At 45.5% G+C, this 25,034-nt stretch overlaps 1 protein-coding gene across 1 annotated transcript in view; it reads left to right on the forward strand.

The window, feature by feature from the left end:
- The first annotated feature begins 6,243 nt into the window (after window positions 1–6,243).
- The window catches only part of MYCBP (MYC binding protein), a 73,161-nt gene continuing 54,370 nt past the window's right edge, over window positions 6,244–25,034 (forward strand). The window contains exons 1-2 of the mRNA XM_086958730.1: window positions 6,244–6,839; window positions 7,973–8,045. Coding sequence (XP_086814856.1) covers window positions 6,825–6,839; window positions 7,973–8,045 — 88 coding nt within the window. The 5' untranslated portion in view covers window positions 6,244–6,824. The remainder of the gene's footprint in view (window positions 6,840–7,972; window positions 8,046–25,034) is intronic.

The following is a 25,034-nucleotide window of genomic DNA, read 5'->3' on the forward strand; positions in this document are numbered from 1 at the left end:
GTATCAGACATGTTTAAGACACGACCTAACATTTCTGAGAAATGTATAGGGCAGATTGTATTCAAAACGGCATGTATCTCGTGGGAAGTCCTTGCGACGTGTAAATCATAGGTAGGCTGTCTGGAATTCGGTTAAAACCGACTCTGCCCGATATTACCCTACTGACTGCAAATCAGCTGACCAGGTTTAAACCGAGTATCGCTAAATTTTTCACATTTGATTCACCACTTGGCCATTTACACCTTTTGGCCACTTGAGGGAGCCAAAGCAGTACAAACCCAGCATCCGAGCTAGGCCTCGGTAATTCCATGAAATATTTCACCCTCCTCCCACTGTTCATGGCCTTCAAACACACTTTTACTTTCAGCGCGGTGCTCTTGATACGGACGCTGCGCTTTGCATTCGGCGATGGTTCTGTGTAGTGGCAGTTTCTATAGTTGGGCAGAGGGGCTGCGCCCTTATTAATTTCACAGCTGTATGAATGGTAATTGCAAAAAGTAACTACCATCCATTTTGCTTTAAAAACAAAGCATACTGTGTAGATCGCCTCGCCAAAAAATAGACATCAGGCACCCGGGCAGATTTCATAGGGGCACATGCGCTAAAGCGCATGCGCCAGTTACGTCATGTTTTTGGCTGAAAATGAATCTAACTTAATCAGCCTAGTATGGCCTTAAATTCTGCCAGCCCAGGCCAGCAGCACTTCGGAGTCCCCGGGACCGCCCAGTAATGACGTTTTAAAGCGTCACATTTTTTAAGCAGCCCCGGGCGTGTACAGTGTGAGCCCTGTACTCCCGAGGCTGCCTGTCAGTCATTTAGAGCTGCCTCGTACAACCCCTCCCATTCCCAAGTGTCACACAGTGACGACTTGGGAAAGGGAGGGGTTACACCCTTTCCAAGAGGCCCTGCAGGCCCTGATACCCGTGAGGGCAGGTCAGAAGCGGCTTTCTTGTGGCACTCGTTGGTGCATTAGGACACCATTCAGCTCAGAGCGTGCACCTCCATGGTGACGTGAAGCATGCCCGCCCCGCACACCTTTACCATAGCGCTTTCAATCAGCTCTGCAGGAAGTATGAACTCGTACTTTGGCCAAGAACAGCTCTACCAATTATATTCACATTTAAACTACTGCACCACTTGTGTACACGTCTTTTTGCCAGTTCACCTCAGCCCTCACTAGCGGCATCCTCTGCTATCCCAGGATTGTGACCCCAAAAACGGCTCCCCAAGTCCATTTTAATTATGAGCATCTGCTCTTCCGGTATCCCAGCACAAGAGACTGACCATACTAATGCAGCAAAAGCACCTCATTCCTGAAAGGGAGCAGCCTAAATCGGACCTGCGGCGTCCTTCGTCTTCATTGTATCAGGAGCAGGTGCGCAACATCCATTGGGCTCACAGTGCTTCAGCCCCCCCTCCCCTTGTTGTGTGTGTCAGCCCGGGCTGGCACAGCTTTGCGGGCTGGCGACCGTCTGATTGCAGCCGCACCCAAGTAGGTACCATTTTCTTGTAAATTAGGCTTTTGTTATGTTTCACCCCTTCTTACAGCCACTTTGTCTATGAGACACCCTTAATACAACGGCCACGCTCCTATGAGAGACCCCTCGTTTTTTCATCCCACTAACGCCCTGTGCCAAAGGTTTGCAATGTCTTATTTTGGTGAACATGTACAGGGATAGGAAAGCCAACAGCAGCTGCTGCTTACGAAATCAAACTTCGATGGTGTGCGAAATCCTATGTGGGCATTTTAGTTGCTGGTTTCCCCAGCTCCTGCAGGAGAGACCCCAGGCTAGGGGACTGTGATGCTTGTTTGTAGCCTTGAGTTTACGAGCAGCCGGCAACGGCTGACGGGTGCCCGGCCTGCCTCTGGGGAGTGTAGTGCAAACGGAGCAAAGGTGAAGAGGCTTGAGGGACGCGATACGTGTCAGTGCTGTTTGTCTGCGTGGTGCGCATGCAATCTCAGCTGCCATCCGATGACCATTTTTCACAGAAAAAGGAAGCACAAGAAGAAAAATCGAAAGTGAAAGACTGTTACTTCCTGTCAAAGTGAAAACAGAAGAAGAAAAACACAAACCCAGTGTTAAGGACTGCCTCCCTGGCATGCCTCTCAGAATCCAGTGTCAGCAGCCATGAGAAAAGAATACAAAACCAGCATTGTGTCTCAGATTTGAGTAGCGATTTCCTGCCTTTGGGATGGGGAATGCATAGTTACAGCACGTAATTGTAACATAAACTCATCCTGCCATTCTTACGTATTTAGAACAGCGCATGCGATTTGAGAGGGATTGATAAAGCTAGAGGTTGCATGTATAAAACATCCTAAAACACTGAGCCCATGTGGTTTCAACTATAAAACAGCATCAAATGCTGAACTTATGTTCTCTATAACACAAGCATAGTTTAAAATAAGAAAGTTTTGTTTTATGCAAATGCATTGCCATTTTACACATCAAAACATTTCACGCTTGCTGCTGATATCAAGTGTGATCGTATATTGACAGGACTTAATTCAGACATCAAATCACCCTGCTATCCTTACGAAGTCAGTACATGGCGTGCCATTTGTTATAAATTCATAAAGGCACAGGGAACAACTATAAAACAGCCTGAAGCGCTGCGCCCATGTATACTATAACACAAGTGTTTTCTACCCGCGTACATACAACACGCATGCAGCCACTTCGCATTGCTCTACAATTGGAAACAATATGTGGAAAAGGGGAAAAAAAGGAAGACTGTGAAGTGTCAGCTTGTTCACGCCACCTGAGAAAGGAAACCAGGCCAAGATAATTAAGTGCTTTACGATCAGCAGTAAAGATTGTAATCTCTTTGTTCCCAGCATCAGTGAGATGCAAATGATGAAACAGCCTGTTGCGAAAGGTTTTTAAAAAAAAAAAAAACAGGTCACTGGTAATGTAAAAGGAACAAAAACAAAATAGCCTTTGGATTTGCATACTTTTAAATGCATGCTACATCAACTCTCCCTGTTATCCTTACGCAGGCAACATATAATGCCAAACTATCCTTACGCACTGGATACATAACGTGCCAATTAGTAGTGAATTAATAAGGCCAGAAATTACAACTATAAAACAGCCTAAAAAGCTGCGCCCATGTACACTATAGCTTAAGCATATCTTAAAATACGAATGCTTTGATATGTGCAGATACATGTGCAATTGAAAAATAGCAGCGAGTTTCACGCTCCCTGCTCACATCAGATGTGTTGATCTATTTACGGCACTTATTTATGGCATCAACTCACCCTGCAATCCTTACGCACTCGGTACATGGCATAGCATTCATTAAGAATTCCTAAAACCAGAGGTTAAAACTAGAAAACAGCCTAAAGGGCTGAGCCGATATTCAGTATAACACAAGCATAGCTTAAAAAAAACAATGTTCTGTTTTATACAGATGCAAAAAACAGCCTGAAGGGTTGAGCCCATATTTAGTATAAAACAAGCATAGCTTAAAATAATGTTTTGTTTTATGCATATGCAATTTTAAACTAAAGCGAGTTTCACACTCGCTGCTGACATCAAGTGGGATGGTATATTTACAGGACTTAATTCTAACATCAACTAACCCTGCTATCCTTACCAATCAGTAGATAGCAGTGAATTGGTAAAGTTAAAAGTATAACTATAAAATAGCCTGAAACGATAAGCCCCGGTTCACTATAACAAAAGAATAGCTTATAATAAAAATGTTTTGTTTTATGCAAGTGAACGTGAAATTGTAAAACATAAACAAGGTTCACGCTCGCTGCTTACATTAGATGTTAAGGTATATTTACCGCACTTAATAAAGACATCAACTCACACTGCTATCCTTACGCTATCAGGCATAGAATACCATTGCTTAGGAATTCATTAAAACAGAGAGTACAAGTGTTAAAACAGCCTGAAGCGCTGCACTATTAGACACTATAACACAAGTATAACTTCAAGTCAAAATAACAATACTGCTAATATATTATGCCAGAAAGTGTATGTTCTAAAAACAATTTACTTAGGCTAATAATGCAGCGCAGTCGACTTAGGCCCACTTTAAGAAGCTTATCATATGTTCACAACAACAAAGAATCTGAAACATACTAATCTACCCACGTCAATACAAACTGCACGCAGCCATTGCAGCAGCTACAAATACAGACCCAAGACACTCCGTAGCGCTAGATGGTAGTAGAAGTAATGCATCAAACACTGAAAGTACGGACCCAGGAGACTCCATAAAATGCAGGGAAATAAAATAAATAGGAGAGTACCCTAAAAATAAAGTGTTAAATGTCAGTAAGAGTAATGCATCAAACACTGCAATAAAAAAATGTAAAAACTAATTTCAAATAACCCTGATATCCTTAGGCAGTCGGTACATGGCGTGCCATTTGTTGGGAATAAAACAGTATCAAAGGCTGAACGTATGTTCTCTATAACACGTGCATAGTTTAAAATAAGAAAGTTTTATTTTGTGCAAATGCATTGCCATTTTACACATGTACACGTTTCACACTCGCTGCTGATATCAAGTGTGATCGTATATTTACGGGACTTAATTCACACATCAAATCACCTTGCAATCCTTAACGAAGTCAGTACATGGCGTGCCATTTGTTATATATTCATAAAGGCACAGGGAACAACTATAAAACAGACGGCAGCGCTGCGCCCATGTACACTGTAACTCAAGTGTTATTTACCCACGTCAATACAACGCAGCCACTTCGCATTGTCCTCCAATTGGGAATAATATTTGAAAAAGAGATAAAACAGGAAGACAAAAGGTCTGTTATAGTGTGAAGTGTCACCTTGTTTGCGCCAGCTGAGAAACTAAACCAGGCCGAGCCAAGATAATTAAGTGCTTTACGATCGGCAGTAAAGATTGTAACCTCTTTGTTGCCAGCATCAGTGAGATGCAAATGACTACACTACAAGTACGGACCCAAAACACTCCATTCAAATGCCTTAAAATAAAAACAAAAAAACTATTTCGGCAAAATAAATTTAAACGCGCTAAATAGCAGTGCAGCTAAGACATCAAACACTGCAAAAAAACAGACCATCGTACACTACAAGTACGGACCCAAAACACTCCATTCCAATTCCGTAAAATAAAGACAACAAAACTCTTTCAGCAAAATAAATTAAACAAGTCTTCGTGGCTGGATGGTGTTTGGGAGGTGGGTGGGGAAGTAGGAGAGGGGGGTGTCATCGGGATGAAAGCGCTAGCGTCCGCATGCTGGCAAATGGTGACCTGCAGAGTGCGTGAATGGGAAGAGCGGCCGTGGGAGGTGGGAGGGAAGTAGGAGAGTGGTGGGGGGCGGGGAGCGGCAGACCTTGAAGTGTGATTGGGGGACAGACAAATGGTGGTGTGACGTGGCTGGTTCATTGAAGTCTGGTGCGAGGCTGATGGGTTTGCCATGCAGGCACGTCTCACACGAGTGCATCACATGAACTGGACGTAATTCGCACTTGGTAGAAGTTTTGTTTTGCCTACTATATACTCGCCTATTAATCCCTGCGGGATATAATAGTCGAGACCTAAAAAGCATCTTTAGGTGTTTATCATGACTCCTCCTCCTCCAGGAGTGCAAACAAATGACCAAACACTTTCACCCGCCCCATCTTTTGACACCTATTGTAGACAGACGCTATACCCACTAACACCCCGGTCTGAGACATACCCCGCCCTCTGTCACCTCAGACCTCCCGTGCCTGGCGGGTCAGGAAAAACGAATACCTCAGAGGGAGGGTCTTAAACAAACTGAGCAACAGCAGTCGGGAGAGGAAACAGAATTATTTTGAGTTAATGTGCGACATATTTGTATCTACAACGTCCTTAGAGCTTCCGGGTGAGCCAGAGATTCCACGAGCACGCAGACTTTTGGCGCATGTGTAGAACATAAGACACTGCGGGCATGTAATGCGCACTATTTTGAACAAGCATTTGCAATGCAATATGACTCACATTTACGCAAGAGGTATTGCATTTGCAATGGAAGTGGGACTGTTAAAAAAAGGCACAAACAGGAGTGGGGGGTGAGGGGTTGGTGAAAAATCACGGGCTGTGTGAGGGGGCGGGATGAGGACACAGAGGAAAAAAAATAGAGTTCAGTACAAGGGCCAATAGCTTCAGAAGCATACAAATTACGCCATGGACATCAGGAGGAGGGACTAACTAGACGAAAACCAATCAGGAGGCAGCATTTAGGCTGTAAGCCAAAAAAAAAAACTAGGCGGAGATGGGCGGAGCTTATGCGAAGCTTCCCCACTAGAGTACATACAATATACACCATGCCTCGCAAAGCGTGCAGCATGCGCGCTGCGAGCTAGGCGAGGCCTAAAAAACAGGTTCGTGTACCAAAACCACTCCATGAGCCTTCTAAGACAGCTTCCTCTGCTTCTGCCTGCGTGATTGATAGTGACCGTCAGCGAAAAGACCCGCTTGTTTTCTCTGAATCGCAATCCTCTCCAGTTGCTTTTATGGGAGCTCAGTGGGCAAGATGAAGCATTAGTTGACAAACTCCTGTACAAGGGACACGTAGGCAAGGTCATTTGGGTAGCCAATCACGGAGCAAGTACAGCTACATCCAATATGGCCGTCACGCCTGTATGGCAATTATTAGTATGTGGTCTAGTTTGTCAAAGTACTCCTCCGCCTCCTCTATAGAGCAGCAGGTGTGAGTGATGCAGTGGCATACGCATGCGCGAACGCTGGCAAAGCGGTAGCTGAGGCGACGAGTGGCAACAAACGCCGTACATACGAGCGCGGTGGCGGAAGCGGTAGTAGCCGAGGTGGCGGCTGGCAGCCTAGGAGGTGGTATGGCGCACTATAAAGTGAGTATGCTGCGTTTCAGTATTGCATACTTTGTTTTCCCTTCGTGCGTCATTGTATCACTTGTAATTTAAATTAATTGCAGTTTAAAGGGTTGCGTGTTACCATCCGCGGCTGCGTGTTACACTCGCAAAAGTAGTGCACTTCCTTTTCCTATCGAGACCTCGCATGCCAACTCTACCGCACAGGGGCTATATATATTCATAGTTCCAACAGTTCCCTCAAATAGCTTCTTGCCACTTTAGGTCCACGTAATTGTTTCTCCCTTAGTGTGTCCTATTCTTTGATGCCTTGTTTCTTGCTTAATCTGGTGAGAGCACAGTTAAGTTACTTCCCACTAGTGGAGTGGTTAAGAGGAAAACACGTTGTGGAATGGCACCCAGTCGTAAGAGGCGTAGTCTTATTTTCTCCTCTCTAAAGATATGCCAAAAGTTGTAGTTTATTTCCTCGTCACTCTGCTGTGGCAGGGCCTAATGGAGTGCTAATTGCCATAGAATGTGTGTGTAGGGGGCACTATTTATTTTAGCTGCTTTTTTTATGCATGCAGTCTTGCATTTGTAATTCACAGTGCTACAAGTCATATTGCGACAGAGCAACAAGTATTGGGTGTATTTACAAGCCCTTGGCGCCGCCAGTGCGTCCCTTTTTAACATGGGGGGGGGAGGGGTGGTGACATTCGGGCGGCGCAAGAGGCTTGTAAATAAGCCCCCATGTACATTAGGTTTCTCAATGTTTACTTTAGTGTGCCTATACGGCAGTCTCAGAATGGCAGCCCTGCGCACTTTGTAGTAGTTCCTTCCTATTCCTGCATTTGTTTCAACGTTTACGTCTATCCGTCGCCAGACGGAACTTGTTTCTCTAAAGATTCTCAGACCTCAAGCATGAGATATATTGCTACACAAACTTAAAAATCCCGAACACGAAAAGTAATGTCCGTTTTACGTTTGCTAAGGAAGTACCAAAATGGAAAGTGGGAGACCATGTTTTTTTTTTTTTTGATTAAAAAAAAAAAGTTTTTAGCTAACCGCACGCGCAAATATTAATTTGTAAGTCACTTTTATGGTAATTTCATGACCCGTTTTGACTTTCTTACATAATGTACCTCTCTTTTTTGAAACGCTGAATGTTTATTTAGGCTGCTGACTCCAAGAGGGAGCAATTTAGGAGATATCTCGAAAAAGCTGGAGTACTCGATACGCTAACGAAAGGTAAGTTTCTCTATTTAGAGCAGAGAATGTTCCAGTGATTGTAATTTAGTTTCATGTTTTCTGCAGAATGAATGGGGAGGCAACGCGGGTAAAATATTTTCAAATGACAAACTATCTCCAGTCATTCAAAACTTATTTGACAAACCGCAGGTGTCATAAAGTGCTGACATAGGGCCTGCTCTCGGACCACCAAACTCGCCCGCCAGATAACAAGTAATTTTGTTGTCTGGCGGGTGGCGTGGCTGTCCCACTGCGGTGCAGTTTAAATGCTCATAGTGCGCCTTATAACTGCACTGCTGGGGAACTGCCAATGGACGTTGCTGCACGGCATTGACTGAGCAGTCCATTGCATGCAGAACAGTGGTGCCTTCACATAGGATGCACCCAGGCTACGATATAACACAATGTAGTAACAGTAAACCCTCGGATAATTTTTACTGTTCTGTATAACCGTGATTGTTCCCATTTCAACGCCTTTGCAAACCACTGCGTTTGTAGCGCTGTTGACTAAAACACTATGGGCTTAATTGCGAGGGCGTGGCGGCTACTGCCGCACCGACTGCCATATTACAACTTCGGCAGTTGGACTGCCATGGGATGGCCGCAGTCACCAGGGATCTGCAATCCCTTGCAGTGCTATAGAGCAGCCTGGAAGGTCTCTGCTTTAAGGTGGTAATAACTGATTTTGCAAAACAACTTAAGTCAGTTGCTGTTTCACTTTTTTAATATAGAAATGAAAACTAAGCTTAAACAGTCCAGTTTCCTGTTGGATTCCTTTTGATTCTAATATATTTGTGGTAATTGAAAGTCCTTGGAGCCAGGTGTATAAAATAGGTTGGATTTATTAAAGCTTAGTTCCAGGTTAAGTTCATTAGAGTAAGTAAAGTAGACTGGAAAAAAAACCCACCAGGAGCGACCTCCCTGTCGCTCAGCCTGCCACCAACTGACACTCTACACTCCAGCCAGGCACCCAAACATTCCATGAGGTCATCAGGCATTATAACACTCGTATTAGCTACAGGGAAGACACAGCTAGAGCAAGTAAAAACATAAGTCAATTATAACTATATTATTTAAGATTATTGCTGTAAAAGCATTTTGTCAAAACACACAAGATGTTGGACGGAATGTTGCACAATGGCAAGATTCACCCCCAGTCTCAGATCTGGGTTCAATCCATCGTTATTTTGCTCACCAAGCCATCCAAGTTCATACATGACCATATGCAAATCAGTCTTGACCCTGTGCCTCATGGGAACCGTCCATTCCGAACTGCTAAGCCATGTCTTCCCTGGACCGGAATCAAGCATCCTAGAACCGGTTTTCTGGCTATCAGCCTTCTTCAGCCGGGATAGCTTGACTCCAGTGGTGTAGTGAGCAAGGGACCCACGTCTGGGCATACCCTTCCCACATAGGGTGAACAGCAAAACACACAAGATGATGGACGGAATGTTGCACAATGGGGCACAGGGTCAAGGCTGATTTGCATATGGCTGGGTTCAAACTGGAATGGCATGGTGAGTAAAAATTGATAATTTAGGCCCAGATCTCTGTACTGGGGTGAATGTATGACATTGTTCTACATTCTGCCCATCAACTGTTGTTTTTGCATTTGTAAAAGCATTTTGTCCCTAGCCTAAGCGGAGATGAAGTACACGTGTAAAGCAGCAAAAAGTCAATAGTAACAATTAACACCACTCTTGTTTATTAGGTGTTGTGGCAATAATTCACATACTATATTGCAAGTAATCAAAAGGAAACCAAATGTGATGGGGTTACTGCATATGAAAACATTCTTGTTCCAGTACTCCACATTTTGTCCCCCTGGAATCCTGCACCCAAACAAGTATAACATAATTACTTCCTTACATTTTCCAGACCCTGTTTGAAAGCATATTTTCTGCACGCTTTTAAACTTTTCACTAATCTGTGTTTTTTTTTTTTTCATTATTGGTATTTTGTCTTAAGGTCACAAGAGACCCTTTTCTTGGATGTATATAAATAAGCATTAAAAATTCAATAGATCTTACCTTTCATTAAGTTAAAGCCATTTGCTTTGCTATACAATACCATTAGCAAAGCAAATGACTAACTTAATCAAAGGCGAGACCTATTGCATTCTCAATGCTTATTTTTATGTTCCCTTCTGTTTTCCTCCTTAAAACGGCTATCCTGTGCATGCAGAGTGCACATTCTGCAAAAGACACAGCCGACCCTCTGCCTTCTGTGCACTGGTACTGAACCTGACCAGTTCATAGTATCTAAGAAGAACATTGAACTAGCAGAGAGGGTTAATGCACCTGCTCCAGAAGACTGTGTACTACTCCTTGGTTCTGATATGGGAGGGGTAGACTCTAACTTTCATACTTAGGTGTCCAAGAATCTACAGTGCTACAGCACAAATATTGCATGCCTCCCCGAGAAGTCAAAGGAGCTGTCGACTCTCCACGCAAATGTACAAAGCAGCGTTTCTTTAGATCTTCTATTAAACACACTGCCTTATGTGGAGGCTGCCACCCCTTCTATTCACTTGTTTAAGGCTAACCCAAAATAAGTGATAGCCAGTGCTTGAAATGAGAAGTGCAGGTACACTCCGATTAAAAGTATTCGGCCTGTCTTGAGAATTGCTGGTACTCTCCCTCTCTCAAAGTAAAAAAGTTGCCGATACTCCATAACTGACAGTACCGGACCATTTAAAGCACTGGCATAGCACACGAGCTCCTAAACCACAAAGATGTGCTTTAGTCAGAATCTAAAATGAGCACGCTTGCACCGCAACTACCATTTATGCCAACAACATATAGCGTTAATCGTTAGACAGAACTGTCTGGAGCAATTCACTAGGTAAAAAATGTGATTAAGACAGTATTTATTCCACTTATTATGAAATAACCGTTGTAGGTTATGTATTCAACGGTTTGTCTTCTTACTAAAGGTGTTACATGTTCAACCATAATTCAATTTTATTGCGTTACACATACTGTAGGAAGGTGGATATCTGACTATGGTTACCCCCAAACTTTTTGCCTGGTGTTTAGCTGGTTTTTGACTTAGTTGGCCTGGGATCCTGCTATTCAGGGCCCCAGGCTGATTGCTCTCTCCTTAAAATGGACTCCATGTACCTTAGGTGCATAACACAATTGGAATTGGTTCACCTTATAGGCCCCTGTAACAGTGTACCATAGGTACCCAGGGCATAGGTGTAGCCAAGGTCTACCAGGGGCTGCAGCATGTATTGTGCCACCCCTGGCCTGGCCTCCATATTTGACACAACTGGCTGATCACTCAGCTGGGGTAAGTTGGTGTAATCACCTCTTACTTAGGTACAGTATGCCTGTGCCTAACCCTAAACTGGACACATATGTTCCCATCAGCCACTCCTATGGAAGGCCTCATCAATCCTGGAGGCAGAGTGCTTGGAAATATGTGAGATGGTGCTCTAGCATGAGCTGAGAATGTCTGCAGCTGTCGGGAACCACTCCCTAAGCTGTTCCGGGATATTGCCATACCATATACTCTTAAGTGCATTATAATCCTCGCGGTTATTTGCTATCTTTGGTTTGGCTTTATCAAAACATGTCGAGTAAGGTGTCATACGAATTGGAATACTATCCCCTCGCCAGTTCTGGCGACGGGGATAGCATTCCACCCTTCTAGAGGGACACGACATGTGTGTAGCCTTAACCCCGGTTAAAGTTAACCAGAGCCTCAGCATCACAAAATGGATGCTGCCACCACAGACACATGTCTGACCTCCTGCTGCTGGGAGTCCTTCCAGCGAGGAGGGCCTGGACAAAGGGTTTCCTGCCTGGGGAGGTGCGAGCACCACCCCAGACAGGGTTTTGTGTATTGGGTAGGACAGGGCTGAATAGATTGAGACATGCCTGGGGCACACAAGGTGTCCCTGTGCATAAGCCAGCCCAAACCGGTTCTGGGGCTTTCCAGCCCCAGTCCTGGCGAGGAGCTGGACAAAGGAGAGGGGGTGTAACCACCCCCCTTCCTGGTCCCACCCATAGGGGAGGGACCTAGTAGGTGATCCACCCCTCAGATTGGGAATAAGAGAGGGAGCAGTGCCATTGCACAGCAGATCATCCTGAAATCAACTTTAAACAAGAAGAAGACTGGACTTCGACATTCTGCTGCACAGAAGACTGAAGAGAATCTCCCTTGTGGCCTAGGAGGGGCCACCCTGTGAACACAGGTATCACCCAGCACCTCGACGTCTGCTTTGCCGCCGCCTCCCGCCGGAGCCCGAGTGCAGAGCCTGACAAGACACAGCTTCCCAGACTTCTCCTAGCCCGATCCACAGTCCCTGCAAAGAAGGGACCCGTGGAGGCACCGAGAGACGTGGGAGCGGCCATCTTGAAAGACCCCCGAGACGCTGACTGCGCAGCACCCTAGGCACCCTCGACTCTGTGCTTTGGGGTTTGAGAAGCCCCACAACCGAGCAGCATTTGCACCAAAGATCAGCCCTCCAGCATCTCCACAATTTGCGTGGGGCCCTTTTGCTTTTTGCCACTCGACTCGCCATCCCGGCCGCTTGTCACGTGGTCAGCGGCCATCTTGGCGACGAAACCTACAATTTACACTGTGGGTCTGGTTGCTCCAGACCTGCCCTCGCTCCTGTAGAAAGGAGTACCCGCTCTGACCTTGCTGGTCCGAGTAATAAGCCTTTTTCACTTTCCCCGTGGCTTGCGTTAGCCAAGGCTTGTTTGCTTCAATCGAGTTGCCGACACCGCCATCAGCTAGAGCCTTCGAGGGACAGCTCGTGATCGACTCCTGGACGTCCTTGACCTCTTCGTGTCCACGTGGCTGCAGAGAGAAGCAACACCTCATCACCTGTTTGCACCCGACTTTGCCTGGTTCCAATCTGGTTCCACAGTGGTCACTGGTCAGTGACTTTGAACATTGTCCCCTCTGCTTTCAGGTCCTCACCACTTCAGATCCACCCTTGGATCCACCGGACACTTCTCCTTCACATCGCCTGCAGCATCTTCAGCTTCAAGCGCCAAGAACCTGCGTGTCAAAACCCAACGCCACTTCGACCCTGTGCACCCACTTCCTGTGGGTGAGGTAACATTGCAAAGCCGGTGTCCCTACACTGGTACACACCTCTAGGGTCTGTGTCTTAAGTTTTGTTCCTCTAGGTTCAGCGGAAGTGCCCTTAAACTAACTTTGTGTACTTTTTACGCACCATAGACTTTACATTGGAAAGTGCGTGCACTTTGAACACTGCACCCGAGTCCCGTGGGCCTTTCCCGACTTAGTTAACTCCAGTCTCGAATAGCTCCAGCGATTCCCAAGGCCCTAAGCCTCTTCACTTTCCTATTGGTATCTCTTATACCACTTTCTTAGTATATGGTTTAGGTGGCCCCTAGGGCTCATCCATATTGTGCAACTTTTGTGTATTTTAAACTGTCTTGTGATTTTACGCTTGTGCTTCTGTGCTCATAAAGAGTCCAGGGGATTTTATAGTTAATAAATCAATATATATTTTCAATATATATCTGTGTGGTGTCCCTTTCATTTGGTATTCAAGGGGGTTGTGTATGGTATAACAGCTGGCTTCACATGCCTTTCAGAGTTTAGCCTAAGACTGCTTTGTCCACGTTACCACTAGGATAACTGGTCTACAAGGTTGAATTACAACCATCATCATAAGGGTTGCTTGGCATGGTACAAAGTGATCACTAGAACTAGTGAGCATTATATACCAGGCCAACTTCTCACATTGGTGAGCAGCGGATTGGGATCTGAGCTTGCTGTTGTTTTACCATTACAATCTTTGAGATTATCATCTGAAAGATCACACAGGTACCTGCTAGGTACATATAAAACAAGACTAGTATACTTAAGTTCTACTGAACTTAGTTGTTGTAGAGCAAAGGGAGTAGCACACCCTAGCTACAACTACTAGATAGGTTTAGTAGGTAAACACCAGTGTAGGTAGATTGCAACACATCCACCCACACTAGAGCAATGTCTGGAGCAGAGGGGTCCAGTGGACTTACTCCTGTTGAGAGTGACCCTCCAAGGGCACCATCCAAATTTGCTATTTTTTCCTTTAAGGAATTAAGACAGCTTTGTGTCTTAAGGGGTCTGAAGACAGGGCCTTCCCCTACTACAGACCACCTAAGAGAGCTCTTAGACCAGTCTGAGACTCTAAAGCCCTCCAAGGCAAACCCCACAGGGGATGCTGAAGGAGGCCATCCTTCAGAGGATGACACTGTAGACACCCCTGCCCCTATCATCCTGGTAGATGAGGAAGCCTCCACCACTGGAGCTCCTCAGGTAGATGTAGAGGAAGAAGAAGAGGAGGAGGAGGTGGAAAGCAGTGAGTCAGATGATGACAGAGATAGTCAGGTGCTGGTCATTAGACTGAACCAGGCTAACTTAAGCTTACTTGGGAATGAATCAGGTAACAACCCATTCAGACCCCCAGGTGGACTTAACCAGGGACATAGGAGGAGGAGGAGTCACTCAGGTGAATCCAATACCTCCCATGTCTCTAGAGGCTCTCATGGTCACTCCAGGAAGGAGATGACTAGCCCTCAGAGAAGGGAACATGAGGCCAAGATGAGAGAGGCTGAGCTTAGGATCCAGAGGCAAGAGTTAGAGGTTGCCCTGGCCAAGGAGAAACTTGCTAGAGCAAGACAGCCTAGAGAGAGTGGATTAGGATCCACTGGTGGCAGCACTATCCAGAAGGATAAAAACAGGTCCTTTGATACAAGAAACCTGAGTAAGATTGTGCCCCCCTACAAAGCTGGGGATGATATCCACAAATGGATGACTGCACTTGAGAGAGCCTGCATGGTACAGCAGATCCCTCAGGAGCAGTGGGCAGCAATCCTGTGGCTCTCCTTTGAAGGCAGAGACAGACTCCTCACAGTTAGTGATGAGGATTCTAGAAACTACATGGTCCTGAAGAGTGCTCTGATTGATGGGTTAGGCTTAACCACTGAACAGTACAGGTTAATGTTCAGAGATACCCAGAAGACACAGACTCAGGACTGGTCTGAATTTGTTGAGTGTGCCACTAAGGCTCTGGAGGGCTGGTTGCTGGGGAGTAAGGTTACTGACTATACAGGATTGTATAATTTAATTATGAGAGAGCAAATCTTAAGTAATTGTCAAGATCAGCTTCTACATCAGCACCTGGTTGACTCTGATCTGACCTCCCCACAAGAATTGGGTAGGAGGGCAGACAAATGGGTCAGAACCAGGATCAGGCCTAAGAACCAGGGTGGTGACCAAAAGAAAGAGACTACCAAGCCTCAAGAGAAGGGTGGGGATAAAAGTAAGGAAAAGACTTCCCCAGGGCCTCAAAACTCCAAGAATGGGGGTGGGTCCCAAGACACTTCTACAACCCAGAAAAAGCCTTATTGTCATACCTGTAAACAGGTGGGGCATTACAAAACAGATAGCTGTTGTCCCAAGAATGGCAATAAGGAGAATATACCTCCAGGTAAGGCTCCAACACCTCCTGTCACTGTTAGCAGTGGTCCCCCAGGTGGTGGGAGCACCCCCAAGAATTTGGGTGGGTTTACTTTTGGAGGACAGGTGGACTCTGGCCTATCCAGGTCCCCTAACTCAGATACTCTTGTCTATGAGACTGGCATGGGGTTTGCCAATTTCACTGCTTGCCCAAACACTTTGAGCAAGTATAGACAGGAGCCCCTCATCAATGGTTTGAAAGTTGAGGCCTTCAGAGACACAGGGGCTAGCATCACCATGGTGGGTGAATGTCTAGTCCCCTCAAGGCAACTTTTACCTGATGCCAGATATCAGGTGACAAACATTGATGGCATAGAAACCAATCATCCCATGGCAGTAGTCAATCTTAGCTGGGGAGGTGTCACTGGCCCAAAGAGAGTGGCAGTGTCAGCCAACTTGCCTGTAGATTGCCTACTGGGTAATGATTTGGAAATCTCAGCCTGGGCTGAGGTTGAACAGCAAACCCATTCTAGAATGGTAAATCTCCATGGAAAGGTTAGTGGGGCTGTGATGGCTACAGCCCCAATCCAAGATGTCCTTCCTGAAAAGGTTGGGAGGGCTGAGCAAACCTCAGCCCCATCTTTAGATAACCTCCCTCCTGAAAAGAGTAGCAGGGCTGTACTAGTAACAGCCCATACCCAAACTGAGTCTCCTCCTGAAAAGGTTGGTGGGGCTGTGATGGCCACAGCCCAAACTCAAACTGATACATGGGTAGTGAAGCCTGAAATGATGGATCACTACACCCAAACAGAGAGCATTGAGGAGGAAGAGAAATCTCCCTCCCACCAGACTTTAGGAAAGGATCAGCCTCCTCAGGGAACTGATCTTACTCCTGATGAAGGAACTGTCCCAGAGGTTGTTAGGCCTGGCCTAACAGAGCCTCTGATGGCAGTGGACCCTTCTCAGGTGGGACCCAGTCTGGAGCAGGTAACCTGCCCCTCTCTACCTTGCCTTACTCAGCCCAGGGCTGCAGAGGACAAGAAGGACAGTGAGACCCAAAGGGCCCCCTGTCAAATAAAGCACCCCCATCAGCAGATTAGGGGCACCGAAACTAGTAGCCCTAGTGAGGTGAAAACTTTAAAAACTCCTGAGGGATCCCCCTTAAAAGTAGTTAGGGACCTCCCCCAGATGGATATTGTTGGGCACAGCCAAACCTGGGACCCTAAGGGCCCAAACCTGAACTGTCCCTCCAGTAAGCCAAACAGAGGGACTCAGCCTCCAGCTTTAGGTAGCCAGAGGTTGACCCTGAGAGCACAGTGCAACTCAGTCAGAGAAAGAAAGGCACACATGGTGGAGAGTGATTGGAGGAAGCTGAGCCCTACAGAGGAAACTCACTTCAGTACTCCATCTCAACACCAGCCTTTGACTTTGCAAAGACACACCACAGGTAGAGATTCCCTATGGTGGAGACCCTCAGATACCCTTAGGGTGAGGGATTGCTTAGTGGACCATGAGACAGGGGGTTACCAAGCCAGAGCTGGTACTTCCTTATATGGCCACTTAGGCAATATAGGCTTACCTGGTCAAGGATAGCCTTATCTCCTTTCGTTTGGGGGGGGGTTATGTAGGAAGGTGGATATCTGACTATGGTTACCCCCAAACTTTTTGCCTGGTGTTTAGCTGGTTTTTGACTTAGTTGGCCTGGGATCCTGCTATTCAGGGCCCCAGGCTGATTGCTCTCTCCTTAAAATGGACTCCATGTACCTTAGGTGCATAACACAATTGGAATTGGTTCACCTTATAGGCCCCTGTAACAGTGTACCATAGGTACCCAGGGCATAGGTGTAGCCAAGGCCTACCAGGGGCTGCAGCATGTATTGTGCCACCCCTGGCCTGGCCTCCATATTTGACACAACTGGCTGATCACTCAGCTGGGGTAAGTTGGTGTAATCACCTCTTACTTAGGTACAGTATGCCTGTGCCTAACCCTAAACTGGACACATATGTTCCTATCAGCCACTCCTATGGAAGGCCTCATCAATCCTGGAGGCAGAGTGCTTGGAAATATGTGAGATGGTGCTCTAGCATGAGCTGAGAATGTCTGCAGCTGTCGGGAACCACTCCCTAAGCTGTTCCGGGATATTGCCATACCATATACTCTTAAGTGCATTATAATCCTCGCGGTTATTTGCTATCTTTGGTTTGGCTTTATCAAAACATGTCGAGTAAGGTGTCATACGAATTGGAATACTATCCCCTCGCCAGTTCTGGCGACGGGGATAGCATTCCACCCTTCTAGAGGGACACGACATGTGTGTAGCCTTAACCCCGGTTAAAGTTAACCAGAGCCTCAGCATCACAAAATGGATGCTGCCACCACAGACACATGTCTGACCTCCTGCTGCTGGGAGTCCTTCCAGCGAGGAGGGCCTGGACAAAGGGTTTCCTGCCTGGGGAGGTGCGAGCACCACCCCAGACAGGGTTTTGTGTATTGGGTAGGACAGGGCTGAATAGATTGAGACATGCCTGGGGCACACAAGGTGTCCCTGTGCATAAGCCAACCCAAACCGGTTCTGGGGCTTTCCAGCCCCAGTCCTGGCGAGGAGCTGGACAAAGGAGAGGGGGTGTAACCACCCCCCTTCCTGGTCCCACCCATAGGGGAGGGACCTAGTAGGTGATCCACCCCTCAGATTGGGAATAAGAGAGGGAGCAGTGCCATTGCACAGCAGATCATCCTGAAATCAACTTTAAACAAGAAGAAGACTGGACTTCGACATTCTGCTGCACAGAAGACTGAAGAGAATCTCCCTTGTGGCCTAGGAGGGGCCACCCTGTGAACACAGGTATCACCCAGCACCTCGACGTTTGCTTTGCCGCCGCCTCCCGCCGGAGCCCGAGTGCAGAGCCTGACAAGACACAGCTTCCCAGACTTCTCCTAGCCCGATCCACAGTCCCTGCAAAGAAGGGACCCGTGGAGGCACCGAGAGACGTGGGAGCGGCCATCTTGAAAGACCCCCGAGACGCTGACTGCGCAGCACCCGAGGCACCCTCGACTCTGTGCTTTGGGGTTTGAGAAGCCCCACAACCGAGCAGCATTTGCACCAAAGATCAGCCCTCCAGCATCTCCACAATTTGCGTGGGGCCCTTTTGCTTTTTGCCACTCGACTCGCCATCCCGGCCGCTTGTCACGTGGTCAGCGGCCATCTTGGCGACGAAACCTACAATTTACACTGTGGGTCTGGTTGCTCCAGACCTGCCCTCGCTCCTGTAGAAAGGAGTACCCGCTCTGACCTTGCTGGTCCGAGTAATAAGCCTTTTTCACTTTCCCCGTGGCTTGCGTTAGCCAAGGCTTGTTTGCTTCAATCGAGTTGCCGACACCGCCATCAGCTAGAGCCTTCGAGGGACAGCTCGTGATCGACTCCTGGACGTCCTTGACCTCTTCGTGTCCACGTGGCTGCAGAGAGAAGCAACACCTCATCACCTGTTTGCACCCGACTTTGCCTGGTTCCAATCTGGTTCCACGGTGGTCACTGGTCAGTGACTTTGAACATTGTCCCCTCTGCTTTCAGGTCCTCACCACTTCAGATCCACCCTTGGATCCACCGGACACTTCTCCTTCACATCGCCTGCAGCATCTTCAGCTTCAAGCGCCAAGAACCTGCGTGTCAAAACCCAACGCCACTTCGACCCTGTGCACCCACTTCCTGTGGGTGAGGTAACATTGCAAAGCCGGTGTCCCTACACTGGTACACACCTCTAGGGTCTGTGTCTTAAGTTTTGTTCCTCTAGGTTCAGCGGAAGTGCCCTTAAACTAACTTTGTGTACTTTTTACGCACCATAGACTTTACATTGGAAAGTGCGTGCACTTTGAACACTGCACCCGAGTCCCGTGGGCCTTTCCCGACTTAGTTAACTCCAGTCTCGAATAGCTCCAGCGATTCCCAAGGCCCTAGGCCTCTTCACTTTCCTATTGGTATCTCTTATACCACTTTCTTAGTATATGGTTTAGGTGGCCCCTAGGGCTCATCCATATTGTGCAACTTTTGTGTATTTTAAACTGTCTTGTGATTTTACGCTTGTGCTTCTGTGCTCATAAAGAGTCCAGGGGATTTTATAGTTAATAAATCAATATATATTTTCAATATATATCTGTGTGGAGTCCCTTTCATTTGGTATTCAAGGGGGTTGTGTATGGTATAACAGCTGGCTTCACATGCCTTTCAGAGTTTAGCCTAAGACTGCTTTGTCCACGTTACCACTAGGATAACTGGTCTACAAGGTTGAATTACAACCATCATCATAAGGGTTGCTTGGCATGGTACAAAGTGATCACTAGAACTAGTGAGCATTATATACCAGGCCAACTTCTCACACATACCCATTGAATTTTTTTAAATGAAAGAAAATACATTTATAATTTATAACGGACATGTTACGATATTATATAACAATAGTGGCACCTGCTATTTACAGCGCTGCAAACAAAAACAAGCACTAGAATAAAAACTGCGCTTAGTAGTAAATGTGCGGGGCACCTTCCCGAAAAACAAGATAATGCATTATTGTACGCAGCATGCCTTTCGTTGAAGGAATTAAGCCAGTATATTTACTGTCCCCATCACTTCCGTAAATGAGGAACTAGCAGACGTGTAGCGAATGTTTGTTTCCTTTAACAGTAGAATATTACAATCAACTTGATTACTTTTCGTGAGATGTCTTATTGTTTAATTGGTTGTATTGGGCCTTTTTAAACTTATTTTTTTAATATAATTTAAATTTTTCATATTTTATAATGTGCAGTTGTCAATAGGAAATTCTAAAATCTAACAATCACTGACTTGTGCTCTGAGCGTCCCTCTTTAAACACATTAGAAAGCTGCGTGGCAGTGAGGTGAGTGATGGCTTGTGGTGAGTAGTAGCAGTTAGGCAACGATGTGAGTTTTGACTGCATGGCGGTTAGGCGGGCTGGATGTTTGTAAGTGAGGTGCGTGGTGACTGCAATACAAAGTGGGGCGAGTGGTATCGGTGACGGCGTACCAGTGAAATGAGTGATGGATGTGTGCAGGTAAGGTGAGTGAAGGCTTAGGTGTCGCTAAAACCCCATATACCCCCAAACAAACAAAACGGTGAAAAAAGTGACAGTTTATTCCTGGACCCCAACCTTGGTCAGGTAGTTCTGTGTATTAAGCATGACTATACCCACTAGTCAGGAGGTATCCACCTTGTGGCCAAGGATGTTAATGTCCAACAAGGCAGGCGAACAGCCTTTTGTTTAGAAGGACCCTCACTCACCACTAGTTGGTGACATGCTTCATCATCGGGTCCCCGCTGGGGTGACCGAATGTCGCCCCAGCGTGCTACGACGCCTGAGTTACAGCGGAGCGGGTTTTGGTGGTGAGTGTACTAGTGATTAAACTCAAATGTGTGTGCAGAATAAGTGAGTGCAAAATTAAAAAATACAGGGTTGAAGCCCAAAAAATATTTAATGCAGGCTATCCCGTATTGTGGTTAAAAACATGAAAATCGGACAATCAATGGTACTATATTAGGTGACCTGTGTCCTTAATTACAACAAATGGTCAACATGTTTCTGCTGTCAAAAAAGCGGGATCGCGCAGCATTCGTCAGGACCACACTAAATGGCTCTCCGGGGGTATGTACGCTCTAAGGTACACCCTCCCGTGAGGCACTTATGTGAAAAATACAAGAAATATAATTGAAAAGGAAAAAATTACTCACGGTTATTAACCGTGGCGGCGCACTGTGGAGTACAGTCTCCTCGAGGTACATGTAGAAGGAAAAGGAACAAACTGACACTTAGGACATAAACATCAATAAGACATGTCATCCTGCTTAGTAACATGTCTTTGTACCCACATCAAGGCTCACTTGTGCCCCCTTGTCATAAACCCCATAGTACGATGGAAGGGTCGGGATTCTCCTTTCACTGAGGAAATACTCCCCATGCCAAACTAGATTGTCATGCATGGCCAGGGAAAAAACGTGTTCCCTGAGGTGTAGATGCAGCAATAGGGTCTGCTTCATCACCTTAACACCAAATCGGCACTCTGACCACCCTGCTACTAATCCAACCAAACACTCATGCTGAAAAATGCTAGGTGATCATGAAGAGAAAAACAATAGACTCACGAAAAACAAGATAAAGGACCTCAGTGAGGAGGATCTGATAAGCGTGACTGAATTTCAAAATACGGCAAGGTGGGCTAATGGTATCAATTGCGTGTGAAAAATACGATATAACCCACGTGACCGAAGAAATACGTGTGGCAAGTATAATCAAGCAAGTATGCCCATTCATGCCGAGTGTGGGGAATGAAAACTTATTCCCAACCTAGAGGAAGAACTTACAAATTTAAAGAAACTCATAGGCTTCCTTGGTCAGGACAGCGTAGGGCAATGTTCACGCAGCGTCCTGTGGAATAAAAAACAACGGTAAACACTTAGCAGCGTTCTAGCAAAACCGCTGACTAAGGGACCGGTAGCGGGACTCCTAACGAATCCAGCCTGACACTTACTTTCACGCCTGCGGTTCCCCGCCCTGTACCTACATCAAGGGATCACCGTCCGCCCGAAGATCAAACAGCAATGGAGCCGGGCTGTTTACATCCTCATTACTGACTGTCATGTGACCGGCGTACGCGAATGACGGCGGCGTGACACGTTACTGTCTGTCACATGACCGGCGTCCATAGACGCCAATGACGTGAGGCCCACTGCTAAGGAAAAAAAGAAATTTAAAGGGGCAGTGTTTAGAAACAGCCTGCAGGGTTTGATACCCCGCATCACCACTGGACACTAGCGTAACATCATGAGAATTTATCAAGACTACAAAAAGAAAAATGTGTGCTTTGTTAAGTACATTAGTGTTTAGCCACTCTACAAATGGTAAATCACTAATTAAGATGGAATTACCTTCATTTGATCAAATCAGACATGGTATCACTGAAAGGAGCACTCAGATGGAGTCAAACTCTGTTTATCAACAGGCTATGAGTGCCCTTATTGTGTAGGGAATTATTGTCTCTTATACCAGTGCTTTTATTAGAAAAAAGGAGAGAGAATAAAAGTCAGTCAATCCTTTTGCTAATGGGTGTGCATGAATACAAAAACCTAATGGGTAGGTGTACAGGAATACAGAAACCTGATCCGAAATCAGTAATACCCCAAATTTCATTTATATGGAGGGTCATAACACTAACACCATGGTATCATGTAAAGCAAAGAACTGTGTTTGAGGATGCACACAACAAGACCCTCGGGGGTAGTGGGAGAAAATAAACATCCCCAAACATGGAGAATCTGTATGCCAGCAATGAATAACAGTAGGCCCTTCAGTTTCTTTTCAATGCTGACCCCCACGGAATATCATCATTCAAACCAGACTTGTTGGTTGATAAGCGGTAAATCCATCGTTGTTCTTTTTCAAACAATTGGGCTTCTGATCCTGTTGGCACTTGTTCCAAAACTGTCCAGCGCATGTCGTTGGGAGTGTTGCTTTTCCAAAAAATGGGTAGTCATCTTAGTAGTTTTGCGGCAGCGAATATTGCTGCAATGCTCACCTATTCTTACTTTGATGCGTCTGGACGTCATGCCTACGTATTGTAAACCACAGGAGCACGTGATTAAATAAATCACACTGGCTGTATTACAATTCGTGTGACCACGTTGTTCCCAGATTTGGCCATTTGAAAGGTTCAGTGTTCTGGTATGGGTAGTAAGGTGACATATATATATATATATTCACAGAAAAAACCATAGGTTATAGTGGATATATAGTTAGGAATTTGCATTTACAAAACCTTGAAAATTCAATGAAAAAACCATAGGTTATAGGCCATATATAGTTAGGAATTAGCATTTACAAAACCTTATTTTACTCGCATAAAACCATTGAAATTCCATATATAGTTAGCTAACTATAAGCGCTAACTATATATCGCGCACACGCAATCCACTGCTGATGATGTCACATATTACATCATTCATGACATGGTCAGTGACATCACTGATGACATCACTGATCACAACATCCAGTGATTGTATGTGTCTGTAAAGTTTAAATATGTTTCACATATTGAAGAATGAGTGGATGTATAAGTGTCTGAATGAAGAATTTAGTAGGTGCATGACTGACTGTATGAGTGAGTGATTAAATGTGTCTCACTGAGTACATGGGTTAGTGACTAAACTGTCTTAATTCGTGCATCAGTATGTTTGATGTTGTGTAAGCTGCTGCATGTGTTGATCAGTAGCTATAAAAGTGGCCATATGGGTTATTGATTGGTTGCCCAAATATTTGAATGAGAGGCTGAGTGTGTGTGTGGGTGGCTGGGAGGTGCGTGACTCTGTGCATAGATGTGTAAGCAGTTGATTTACTAGGAGTATGAGTTCAAGAGTGCATGTGGAAACAGCTATATGGGCGGTTGACTGTGCATGGGTGTGTTGGTGAGTGAATGGATTTCTCATTGCTACATGTGCAAGTAAGTACGTATGTAAAACACAATACATGTGAGAGTTGAGATATATAAATAACTGAACATAAGAGCCAGTGAATGTGTGAGTGGCTGTATCGATCACTGTGAGCTTGTATCAGGGATTATATAAGAGAGTAAATATATGTTATTATATGTTTGAATAAGTAAGATGTGTATAACTGTATAGTTGAGGAAATGGAGGTGTGATTGATTCTTTGCATGACTGACTAGGTGTGTGAGTAACTCCATGAATGAGTGACAGTCTGTGAGTGTCTGTTTATACTGAGTGTATGTAAGGTTATATTAGAGTCTGAAGAGGTTCATTGTATTATCACATGAGTGATGTGATCAGTGATGACAAATGAGATGTCATCAGTGATGTCATTTGAGTTGTCATCAGTGATGTCATTTGAGATGTCATCATTGATATCATTTGAGTTGTCATCAGTGATGTCATTTGAGATGTCATCAGTGATGTCATCAGTGATGTCACTGACCATGTCATGAATGATGTAATATGTGACATCATCAGCAGTGGATTGCGTGTGCGCGATATATAGTTAGCGCTTATAGTTAGCTAACTATATATGGAATTTCAATGGTTTTATGCGAGTAAAATAAGGTTTTGTAAATGCTAATTCCTAACTATATATGGCCTATAACCTATGGTTTTTTCATTGAATTTTCAAGGTTTTGTAAATGCAAATTCCTAACTATATATCCACTATAACCTATGGTTTTTTCTGTGAATTTCATTGGTTTTTTAATAGCAAATATGAAAAGCTTTAAAATGTCAAGTACGTGATAGATAAAAACATTTTCGTATTTATGCACGCTGATGTGCTTTGAACGCTGCCCCCCCCCCCCTCCCCTCTTTTGCCTTAGTAGTACTCTCTCTTTGCAGATACTGAAGGGTAGTTAACGCAGGCCTTTACCCCCGTTGTAATCCGTCGTGCCTCCTTGTCTCTCCATTTGATTGATTGTTGTCCAAGCATTTACTGTTTTAGAATTGGTTCTCTTTGGATCATTCTCTATTTACAAACAAGCACAAAGTCGCAAT

The sequence above is a fragment of the Lissotriton vulgaris genome, chromosome 2_1, assembly GCF_964263255.1.
Source record: "Lissotriton vulgaris chromosome 2_1, aLisVul1.2, whole genome shotgun sequence".
Classification (NCBI taxonomy): Eukaryota; Metazoa; Chordata; class Amphibia; order Caudata; family Salamandridae; genus Lissotriton; species Lissotriton vulgaris.